Here is a 12,768-nt window from a genome sequence, read left to right as displayed (position 1 = left end):
CATTTGTGATTCAGCGAGACCTGGAAAGAGTCTACAGAGCTATTAAAACTAACCTCAAATATGTAATCAGTAAAATATATACTGTTCTTATGAGTCATACTTTATATGCTTTTAAATGTTATTTTAGAAGCTTCAAATACTGTTTTTTCCTCCGTCTCAGTCTGACTACCATTCTGTGTCATAGGCTGATTTTTGTAGTGTGTCTGTAACCATGGCAGCTGCAGGAGAAGAAAAAAAAATGTTTTTGTCATGTAGTGAAATCAGAAAAGAAAAAAAGAAAAACAGGAGATCAGGGCACATAACACTTTAACTGTTCCGTTACACGAGCAAACCTGCCCTAAATGACTTCAAACTTCATTAATATGACCCTATTGTCATGACATGAGGTCAGCATTTATCTTGCTTCATTAAGCCAGAGACAGATTTCATACGAGAAGTCTCGCAGTGATGGTCTGGGGTCATTTTCAAAGCAGGTTTTCATGAATAATTGATGGCTGGTTTAGCAGATTAGGAGAGGTCAAGCCTAGGTGAAGAAACAGATGTCGCATGATGTTCAGAATGCATATGGACAGTGCAGAAGGGAAAATGTTGTAAATATGGACCGTTTTTGTCTTATTGTAAGCAATACAAATATATGTTAACCAGCTGCAGGCTGAGTAAGAATCAACAAACAAGTAAAAAGGTAAAGAAGATGAGTATTTGGAGCATAGCAATTAATGAAAAACAGGTCTCGATTTAAATCTTTGTTTAATTTAATCACATTAAATGGTGAAAAGTTGCTTGTTCATTTATTTTTCTTTGCTTGTGTATTTCACAAACATATGGTCCCAGTTCAGCAGTGATCCATTTACACACAATAAAAGTGTCAAATATTACATTTGCTGGAGGAGTGGCAGTGTCACATGGCCGTCTGAGCAGGAATAGAGTGTTTCACATCCACATATCTTCTCAAGAGCAAATCAAAATAATATTAAATAAATATATTAAATATATATATCCTATACATATATATTTTTTTATACTTTGTTTTCATATACATGCATTATTTTAACATGCAAGGTAATTATAATGTTGCACGTTGCATTAAAGCTTAAATAAAACACTTAAACCTATTAAACTTGCAAGCATACTCCCACTGGGCAATGGCAAAAATTAATCAAACAAATAAATGGATAAATCGATAAGCATCATCAATCGATCTGCGCGTCTACAGTTTATTTCTTAATCAGTCTTTGTGGATTTGTTTGCATCACATCAGCTGCTTTATCTGCAATCCTGTATTAACCTCTTAAGTACTACAAAAACAAAGCTTTAGATTTTATACTTACTTTTTAGGAAAGATAAGAAAGACTGAGTTGGAATGATTTTTTTTTTATACACAAATGGTCACAATGTGTGTGTTTTTTTTTTAAGTTAAATATAACAATTATAGTAATATATAATGACTCTCAAAAATCATTTTGTATGGGTAGGTTTCACATTTCTTTAAGTTCTCTTTGATAGTTAAGAAACTTGTGACGGTGTGGGAAGGTGGTCGATAATACAAGATCATTTGAAGATAATCACAAATATACAGACCAGTAAACCACATTAAAGAAGAGGAAGGAGAAAGGGAAGAGAGCTCTCGAGTACAGGTCGACTCTTTTGGCAGCAGAGGGGATAACCGGCTTTGGGGGAGGAGGTCTCTTGTTGTTCTTTGCTTGGGATTTGCCGAGACCAGAGCCAGTATCGATGGGCTTCCCGTAGCAGTCAAAGTTTGACAGTTCAAAGTCCCGTGGGAGTGAACCCACAATGCTGAAATCATTGGTCCTCAGGTCTGATTTAGAGGTGCATACCTTCTTGCAGCGGGTCTCAGCAACCTGGGTGGACAAAAGCACACACAGACACAGACCGACTTGATTATTGAATTCTGCATCATTTCTCTCTAAAAATACGCTTATCTGTGTGAAACATCTGAGCCATGATAAGATTAGAGTAATATTCCGAAAGAGCTACGGGCAGCCTCTAAGGCAGAGTAGCCACAGCAAAGTGGTTCAAAACTGGTTGAGTGAGCAACAGACTGACTTTACAATCCATAAAGGCTTGTAGCTTTATCAGTGGCCCCAAGATTATTCCACCTGTACAGCAAGTTCTTCAGTTAATTTAAGACTTTAAACCAATGAAACCACACCTCTACTGCATTATTCTGCACTGTAGTGTATTGTAGCTTGGTAAAAATTAAATAAGGATCGTTAGCTGCAAAGTTCACACTGGAACACTATTCCCATGTTGACCAAAGTTAAGTTATTAGAGCAGACAGAACTCATCTGCTACTTCAGTTTAAGTTCTGCACATCTTTCCTCATGCCTGTCACTTACCTTTTGCTGCACAATCAGTCGTTCTCTACTTGTTTAGTAGCTGCCAAAAATGTTTTCTATTACATCCAGTCACTTGAGCCAAAAACATGCTCCACCAGGAAACCCAGAGTCCTGCCATTTAACTGGATGTTATTTCGATGCTGAAGCACGGCTGCAAGCCAAGCACACCCTGAGCGGAAGTGACCTTTCCCAGCGAACAATGCACAGGAGCAGTTTTAATGGAGCTGATCAGTCTATACCAGCACATTATATATGCTTCATTTGTCATGAAATAATGAGGGAATGGGCCCGGTCTGGCCACAAAACTGCTTATTAGTAAGCCCTAAAAACAGGAGACTATGTATACAAATGTCTGTAATTCCTAAAGACTTGATTGTTAAACCCGCTGAATTAAAGCCAAAAGTCTGCACTTCAGTCACATCCGAATTGCTTGATTTAAAATCCCCTGTGGTGGCGTATAGAAGCAGAACTGCAAAAATGTGTCTTTGTCCAACAAATTATGAACGTAAGTGTACCTAACAACATCACATAAGACATAAGAGTATTTTCTAATACACAAATACAGACACATGCATTTTTCTGCAAGTTGGAATTTATCTTCATCAGACTAAGACTTCATGCGGTTTACAACTGAAACCCTTTTCCACCACGTCTGTACTTTGTATAGATCCCTTTCTTGCGAACCAAGCAGCACAAAACAGCATATAGAAACATTTTTGACTGTGCCATTTTTAAACCTCTTATTATGGCAAAAGGTAACTGAATGCCACGCTTGCTCTAACTACTCTTTGACACATTAAAAAGTGTTCTGTTTCTTTACAGTAGTGATGATGTCACATTGATTCTGTATGGAGGTTTTTCTCCAAACTGAAAGGAGCATTGAAATGAGGCTATGCAAGATAGCTGGACTCAATTGAAAACAGACTACCCTTTGAAAATGTAGTAAAAGAGCTGTTTGATCTCGAAACTTGGATAGAACTCTGATGCTAAATCAAAGCTACGGCTATTTTAAGAGGAAATATATCTTTGGAGCCAAAACTAGACTTGCTTTGTTTTATGAAATTTTGCCTAATATGGCTGTTCTCTCATCTAGGTTCTTGTGACTCCTCTACAGCCTCTACATGTTATCACAACCTGTGCCTACACAAAACAATCTGCAGGACTTAAGTTAATGTCATCCAAAAAAAATCCCTTTCATCGACTTCCCTAAAGGCCTGCGGGGTGAACAGGATCTAATCAGACTAAGGATGCTTATTCACTGAAGTCATTAAGCTCATTAAAGCTTCATTATTTTGATTTGGTTTTGACAAGAAAACCTATTAAACCTCAATGGAATAATGTAATCCTCTCAGACCAAATGTGGTTCGGACTAACATAGACTCAGAGGTAAATTAATTGCAATTAGGGCATACAATCGGAAGACCCATGCAACATCCTCCATGTGCATGTAAGTGTCAGACTTGACCAAGCTGTGCGTATGTGTATGTCAGACACAATGCCAATTATTAATGACTGGATTTCCCTTTTCTCAGTGCCGTAATATTCCTATCAGATACTGGATCTGGTTGTTGATGTGGTTTGGGAGTTACATAAAATCAAAAAAACTATACACAGGCATCCAAACACTCAACAGTCACTCAACAACAAAAATGCACCATCGTTAAAATGTTTTGGTGATTAACTGGGGCATCAAAACCCAAAGAGGTCGTTATGGATATCATCATTATTGATTACACAAGCGTCTGTGCTCTCATTAAGCAAAATGCAACTGAAATCAAGTCCCACATAACATAAATACCCTCGATGTTATCTTGATGGATGATGCAAATATTTATGCCTAATGTATGAGTTCTTATTTAGGGTTTCAGGCAATTTAAAGATGTTTTGGTTTATGCCTCCATATCCAAATATTCTTTAGCAAAAACTAAATAGATATAAATGGATAAAGAACAAAATCAGAGGTTTTAAACGCCTTTCAATGGGGAATTTTAAGCTTTTGATATGTCAAAAAAATTGCTTTTTTTCTACTTGTATTTGAAGACAAAAGGTTTTGCGTTTTGGCACCTGAGTTTCTGTGTTCCAAACATAGGCATATATTTTTACGCATAATGTGGCCACGCCTACACCAACTGCCCTCATATAGACGGACAAGAAATGGTGACATTGAAATTATACTACGCATATGCAAAGTTGAAACTCTGAAAAGTAAAAGCTGTTGATGATCATGATTCCACTAGTTTGAGCACCATATGCAAAGCATGTGTCCTCTGGTGCATTTTCATTTGAATTGCTCCTGTTATACTACATGCAAACTCTCATAAGAAGGCTACTTAGAGGTGACTTACAGATGCAAACACACTCAAATGATCAAAAACCAAATATACTGACATGCAAGGTGCTGACGTGAAGCGGTGTCCCTCCGGTTCCGTTGACCGTGTTGTTCCGGGCAGCGGGGCTCTTTCCTGCAGCCTTCTCTTTGGATGCTATCTTTGCCTTCTCTGCCTCGATGCGTTTTGGGCTGTTGAGCATCACTTGAACCACGGCATACTCCACCAGCGAGGCGAAACCAAACAGCAGGCAAGCAATGAGCCAGATGTCGATAGCCTTGACGTAGGATACTTTAGGCAGCTCTGAGGCCAAGGAGGTACACTCAGAGGACAAAGAGAGCACTGAGAGGATGCCTGTATGGAGAGTTATATTGTTAGTCATCATAGTCAGATGAGGTATTTTTTTGTTTTTTATATGGAGAGATATGTGCACATTTTAGTCCCTGTGAAAACAGCTAGTAATCAAAACATAAAACCTTCATCCCTGTATAGCAAAAATATTTATTTATCACATAGGTAAAGCATTTAATTTTGAGAAGGGAACACTAATACGTTTCATCTTTAATGAATAAAAAAATAAAAAATTCATTTAGTAATACAATAATCTGCAAAAAAGCTTTTAGAATGTCGGAGTTACCTCATTTATTAGGACATCTCTAAGAGTTCAAAGAGCCTTTAATGAAAGAGGATTTTTAAATCATTTTTATTGTTAATAGCCAGATTACAGGTTAGAGATTCCTTTGCAAAGCACCAAAGCATCCTTACAGGATACAGCAGAAATAATTACAGCCAGCCTTTAGAGGGTGTTCTAACAACTGACATTTTTTTTCAAATAATAGTGCTGCTTCAGGGACACAATAAAAAACGCAAATAGCTACTAGGTTTTGCCTCCAGGCCTCATATGGGTCACTCATCAACAAAAGGTTCATACTGGGTTCAGGATTCCTAAACAAATTGCTTCTTTCTCACTGGAATAAACTTTAATTACAGAATCGTGGAAGCCTACCTATTAACAATGAACAGAGAGAAATATGAAAGTGGCAATATTGGTGTCTTGTTCATCAGTGAAAAAAAACTAACTTGGGCTTTATGTGAGAATGAAAAACAGGAACAACATACTGTACAGAAAATTTCTGTTGTGTCATGGCAAACCAAGTTATATTGTTACATCTGTTCACACTCCCTATGCGGCAAGAATACATGCTGTTTAAACATAAAAACACACACCTCAGTTCAATGAGCACATGGACACATACAGTATATCCACATGTACACACACACACACACACAGCACAGAGCTATAAATGAGAGTATTCCCACACCTGGGTGCTAACTGACCTGGACTGATCCCATTTAGAGAGAAGTCAGGGGAGGCTTCCAGGAGGAGTTGGAGTGATGATGGAATGAAAGTGGTGATAAACAACTGGGGGGAGGATGGAAAAAAGGAAGCAGTGGAAGACTGAAGTGGGATAACAATGGATTATCTTATCTGTGCAGCCCTGAACACACACACACAGACGTGCCAGTGTGACACTGGATGTGGGCGATACTGACATATTACACACAGGTTGAATTATGAAGGAGGGGGACAAGCAAATGGAAAGATTTTTCTCAAGCCAGCACAAGATCTACAAATACTCTGTCAATTCTGAAAAGTGTAGTGTTTGTAAAGTGTAGTATAAGCATTTACAGCATATGAAGGAAAGATAATGCATAAACATCTATAAGAAATAGGCAAATATAACATCTATACAGTGATATATAACCTTGCTTGAGGCATTTTTCTAATTAATCTGAACTCATAAGGGTGTGCCAACATGTTTATATTTTGTACATGTAAGACATACTTGAAATATGTCTGCTGTACAAATAGTGTTAAAATTGTTAGTTCACTACATTCATTCATTACAGTAGTAGTGTCTTTATCTGAGTATTTTTACATTCAGGACTTGAATTTCAAGTTGTAACATCATTCAGAGATGGCCTTCTTTGAAATAGCCGAATTACTTATTCAGCTATTTCATTAAACTGAATGTGAAAAATCACAGTGGAGCCTGTGATTTGGAGCATTTGAGTGGTAAGTTTATCACTGTTATGTATTGTACCATACCACATCAGATATTAAATTAAGTTACAATTTGATCAGGTTGGTTAATCACTTCCAGGTGTCACATGTTTTGAGGACATCCATTAAGTAGAGACACAAGACAGAAGGGCATCCACGGGGCAAGACAAAGAAATTAAGGCTACGTCCACACGTACACGGGTATTTTTTCGTTTTAAAAAATAATCCCGTCCACACGTAAAGGCAGAAATGAAGGAAAACGCTGCTAGGAACATGCCAAAGCAACAGGTGGCGATATATTCCTAACCTGTAGAAATGTTGGCCAATCAGAAGTCTAGAAGTCTTGGTGGGAAAAAGTAAACAAAGCTGGGGCATAGAAGCAGAACCGAGTCGTATGTGTGGAAGGACAGTAACTGTGTGTGTATATTAGGGGTGCAACGATACAACAAAATTCACGGTTCGGTTCGGTTCGATACTTTGGTGTCACTGTTCGATATTTTTTCGATACAAAAAAAATGTTCATGCCTTTTTATTAATTTGTCATTTATTAAATTTTCACGGCACATTCTGCACCACATCTCTGTGCGTTCATCATTTGTTTGAAGCCAGCTCACCTCCTGCAACCACTTTTCCGAGAATACGTGCTTCTTTTGTGGTTCGGACTCCTTCTGACATTTCTTTGGAGGTGGAGGAACATCACAGTAATTGCTTAAAGGAGCTTCTTCGACATCTTTAAGAGTTCTAAACAAATGTCTGTCCTCTTCCTTAAAATCTTATGTACGCAAACACGCGTTGCGACTTCTTATCTTGTGCGGGTTTTTATTTTGACAGCGAATGCGCACCTGCGGACCACTTATGTGCAGCCCTGGTTATTTAGCTCGTCATATTGCAGCCACAGAAATTCTTTTGTCCATGAAACCATAAAGCTGCACTTTCTTTTTGCCTTATAGTCTGATTTGTCATAACCTTTCCGTTTTGTCACTTCTTCACCCTGACCTGTCTTATTTGGCTCAGCAGAACTAAAATATATATCCTGCTGCTTTTACACACGCACTAACATAACGCTCAGCGATTCTCTGCGCGATCAACCTCTCACATGTTTAAGCTGCAGGAGATTTCACTTGTCATGTTTGCATAGTAAGCTAACGATTGATAAGACGATGTCAGAGGAATTGGTGCGCAAATTATCATCACTCACCAATCAGTACTGTCGCTTTCTATACACAGTTCACGCGATTGCAAAGTGAAAGCAAAAAACAAGCGCAAATTCAAACGCGATTTCAGTATGTCACATATTGACAGTGGCCGATGCCAATGACATAATTACCCAGCTACATTTCTGAAAGAATGCAAAAGCATTGACATATATTTTTCCTTCCTACGATAGGCCGACGGGCAGGGCAGAGATAGATTTTGGTAGCCCGACTGGAAAAAAGCCCCAGGACGTCGGGCTAGCGATTTTGCGAGCCCTGTATCTGATTGAGGAATCACTCATCTTTGGAAAAGAGAGTTTATTATGGAGAAATGTCTCTTTCCAAAATAAAAGCTATACTATACGCTTCTTCTGGGCTATATTCTCAGCAGCATATTAAACATATCAGGTCCCCATAAGGAGAATCATGTGCTAACGGCTGTCTAAATGACTCGGGTAAAGTTTGTAGCATGCGTGCTTGTTTTTGTTTGCTTCCACTTGTCTTTGCACTAGGATGATGTCGGAGTAAATGTGCAGTCATATTGGTTGTGTTCCCACTAGTGCTGTCAGCGTTAATCTGAAATGACGTTAAGGTCACAACACGGCAAATCACCGTTAACGAGCTACCGCGGATCGCCTCATGAGTGGGGCTGGAAGACGTCAACACATTAACGAGCTAACTGCGCTAACACACTAGTTCCCACCAATTGAGCATTGCTGGCACATCCAACATACTGTTTTACTTTTGTCCATGACAGGCTTACCTTCAGGGTCATACGTCACATGAAAACCAAAATAGTTCCAAACGCCAGATCTGAATGAGGGTGGGGGAGGTTCAATTTGCCATGTTGCAACGAGCTTAACTTCTGTCTAGCTAGCTTGCCCTGCGCTCAGTGAATCTGTGTTCGACTACTCCGCCTAGGCTGCACTGTCGAGCGCAGATCCACTGAGCACTCAACACAGACAGCATCGTCAGAAGGAAAGTTGATAAAATAAATTAAAAATGTTGTATCGTTCAATACATATGCCTACCGAACCGAAAGCACTGTATCTAACGGTTTGATATCGATATGAGTATCGTTGCACCCCTAGTGTATATGTAAGCATTTAAACACTCCAGAGAGTACAATTAACAGTAACAGTATTGTAGAAATTCATTTCACTGAAACAATAACGTGGCGCACAGTGTGACGTCAAAAAAGGCGCACATCTTTGACGCTGCGTTTTCTCCGTTTTCTCCGTTTTTCTCGTCCACACTTAAACGCAAAAACTGAGTTTTTAAAAATATCCACCCTGGCCGGAGTTTTTAAAAATCTCAGTTTTCAGTGACCAAAAACGGCGTTTACGTGTGGACGAAAGGTGCAAACGCATAGAAAAATCTGCGTTTTCAAAAATACCCGGGTACGTGTGGACGTAGCCTAAAAAAACCTATAAAGATGCTATGAGAAGAGTGTGTTTTAGCTGAGGAAACTTATGAAACCGACTGTTAAAAAGAACTGACAACTTCATATTAGCCAGTGGTGCCAGCCTGTGCTTAGAATATATTAAGCTAGTTCCTTTTCCCAACATACAGGCCTAAGCGAAAGACAAATTGTGTCAAAAATCAGTGTTATAAAAAGGGGGCCACTAGATATTGTTCATCTGGGTCCTGTGATTTATGCAGTACATATACAAAGTCACACTATAATTGAAGTACTACCAGTACCAGACAATCCTCGTCACTTCCCTTGGGGCTCGTTCTAACACTCTAGTAATCTACCTGAACCTCCCTCAGGCTTGATACAACGTGTGCTTCTTTAATTTGGAAAAAAAAACAGCACCTGTGTGCTTCAGCACACTCCTTCATTACTTTGGTTAATAGGGATCAGGTGTGCCCTGTTAGCTAGCTCGAGTAGCTTCTGCATTCCCACTGTCTCCGTAACACTTTATTGACTGCACAGAATAACATAAGAATTTAAGTGAAAGACAAGAGCCTGGCCTTGCCTCCAGTGATAATAAGCTAAAATTTACCAAAAGGCATTTTATCAGTAGATGTTTATAGGAATCATTAAACATAACAGCAAAGAGAAACCAAAGTTATGACAATTAGGCATAAACCAACTGGCTAACCAGCAAAGGGGGCAGTTATTGGTCTTAAACATGGGTTTAAGCTCTCAGCTCTGATTCGTGTGTATTTAGTTTACACTGGACAAGGGTTCTTGCTTCATGGGTCCCATCTGTCAATTACAGCGATATTCAGTGATTTGTCACATACAGAAAAACGATGGCTATGACACCAACCTCGACAGATAAGTCCTTCATGGTGTCAAAGTGATGGATAAGGTCAGTGAGTCATACAAACATCCAAATACTTTAGAGTGGTTTCTATTTATTTACTATAGCCTTTTGCCCAATAGAAATCCTTTTAGACAGTAGTTTAAATGTCTAATTCCTCCAATAAAAAAAATCCACTCTCACCCATCACTCTTTTTGATCTAATTATGCACTTATCCCGGGATGGAAGCACAAGAAATAGTTCACAGATAATGTGTACTGATAAAGATCGGTGAAACTTATCAAGTAATCCATACCCAAAGGCACCCTGGCAGCACTTGCGTCAGGGTTAATCCAGAAGGAAAGCCATGAAAGGACTACGATGAGCAGCGTAGGGGCATAAACACCCATCATGTAGAAGCCAACCTGTCGCCTTAGGGTGAAGATAACCTCTACACAAGTGTAGTACCCTGCATGACAATGGAAACAATGGTCACATATCAAAACATGATTTCATTAAAACATAGCTAAGGTAGTTAAGTAGGCATGTGCTTGATTGCACTGGCAGTGCCTTCATGCACATGATTTATGTGTCCCAATTCAAAGAAATGGCACTATATGAAGCCCATGCTCCACCTTACCTTTTCCCATAAAGCATAATTAATTAGAAAAATGTTACATATTGGTTGAAATGTGGTCTTCAGAGCATCCAGTCCCTTAACCCTTTAAGACCTACCATAAAACCAAGTCCGCCAGAGCTTATATTATATTTCTACATGCTGTGGAGCCATTTTTGAGAGCATTTCAAGTTGATATACATCAATACAACCATTATAGCCCAAATTTTAATAATATGTCTGCATTAAGTGCATAGTAATTACATACATTGCAAAAAAGTGCAATAAACTACAAAAAAATTGAAAATCATTTTTGTTTTTTTAACATATATTTCTAGTTAGAGAAATTTAAGAGGCTTATCCCTCAAAACTGTAAATACAAAAAAGTTGCACAAACTAGTTTCCCACCACAGGAAATTTATTTTGAGTGTCTTCATAGTTTTATTTTTGAAATACACCAATTTTCATATACTGCAGGAAAAACAAAAATAAATATTATAATGCAAATTTGCAAAAAAACAGCATATGCATCAAAATAAACTATTTCCAGCAGTGCAATATGAGTATTTTTGTTGCTGCAAGTGCTTTTTATGCAGTTTTTGCAAAGCTGTATGTGGAAGGAAACTGTGACTTAGGACAAGCTGATGGCATAAGATGTAAGTACAACTCCTCCGGTTTCATATGCAAAAAAAAAAGAGCTACCGGGATTTAAAAATAGTTACGCCAAACAGAGCGTGCCCGCTCCGGCCGGCTTTAAAGGGTTAACTGAAACCGAGCAGGTGAGAGAACTGGCACTTCACTGAACGGTCTATAAAAGCCACATTAGGCATTAGGAGGTAAGGTTAGTTCTTTATGCACTCTGCTTCGTCCTTTGGCCAAAGAGAAAAACAAACTGCAGTAGTGTGCATCATTTGTCATGGAGAAAGCAAAAAGAGAAGACAACAGCCAATAGGCCTAAGGACTTTAATATAATTTCACATAATTTTGTTAAAGCTGAGATTTGAGCAGTCAAGGCCGCACATCAGAAAATACTGCTTCCTTCTGTGAATGTGCCAAATGTGTAGGATGTCTGAACCTGCCCCAAATCCTGTTAGACTTGGCACTTCCATTTTCTCTTTTTTTAAGTGATTTTGCTTGAAAGTACTATATACATTCCTACTAATAACTTATCTATTTTTCAATCACTCATTCCTGTTGGAAGTAAAGCCATCATTAGTAAGCCTGAGGAATAAGAATCCATAAGATTCAGACCTTTTCCAGGAGCCTTTTGTTTCTGAATATAGAGCCTAGTTAGTCGGTCTAATGGGACGGTAGAGTGGGTGGGCTGAAGTAATATTTAACTAGCTCAGGGATCTCTGGAGCTTTTATACAGCATATAAGGGCCGCTTGTGTCGCCAAGCAGGCTTGAACCAGTCGTAGACAGAGGTGATCTTTGTGTCTGGCCAGGTAGCCATGGCAACCAGTTAAAAGCCTGACTCATCGCCAGCAGTGTGCCTCCCCAAGTGTGAGAGCACTGAGGTCATACCAGCTCTGTTGGCTGATAGAGATTTTTCCATTTCATTGTGAATTCATTTTGTACTCACATAAGTCTGCATAAGTGTATACCACGGTACCATTACCGTTTTCTTTTTTGCAGTTTGACTTCTTTTATTACAGGATTAGATATTATTCTTAGTTCGGCTAGCAGCCTGGAAAATGGCAACTTTTACAAGCTGTCTGCTACCCTTCACTGGTATTTAGACACATTTAAAAAAGAAGAAACCTCTCATCAACAATATTCAGTAAGGACCACATAATTGTATATAAGGGTACTGAGGCCTGTAATGCAATTCAGTATTTAGGACCAAGAAGGATAACCCAGTAGGTGGTTCACTTCTGGCAGGGTCACAATAACTGATGCTGCACACCTAATTTGCTAGCTTCAAACACAGTTCAAGACAGCAGATAAAAACATAAA

At 38.8% G+C, this 12,768-nt stretch overlaps 1 protein-coding gene across 1 annotated transcript in view; it reads right to left on the bottom strand.

Moving 5' to 3' along the window:
• Window positions 1–734: 734 nt before the first annotated feature.
• glrbb (glycine receptor, beta b) overlaps window positions 735–12,768 on the bottom strand; it is a 31,111-nt gene continuing 19,077 nt past the window's right edge. Inside the window, exons 8-10 of the mRNA XM_006798855.3 lie at window positions 10,512–10,664; window positions 4,746–5,038; window positions 735–1,859 (exon numbers count right to left, since the gene is read on the bottom strand). Coding sequence (XP_006798918.1) covers window positions 1,563–1,859; window positions 4,746–5,038; window positions 10,512–10,664 — 743 coding nt within the window. The 3' untranslated portion in view covers window positions 735–1,562. The remainder of the gene's footprint in view (window positions 1,860–4,745; window positions 5,039–10,511; window positions 10,665–12,768) is intronic.

The sequence above is a fragment of the Neolamprologus brichardi genome, chromosome 2 (assembly GCF_056152115.1).
Source record: "Neolamprologus brichardi isolate AB-2024 chromosome 2, ASM5615211v1, whole genome shotgun sequence".
NCBI classification, from domain to species: domain Eukaryota; kingdom Metazoa; phylum Chordata; class Actinopteri; order Cichliformes; family Cichlidae; genus Neolamprologus; species Neolamprologus brichardi.
The sequence above is the reverse complement of the archived record's forward strand: the minus strand, read 5'-3'. Positions and strand labels throughout refer to the sequence as shown.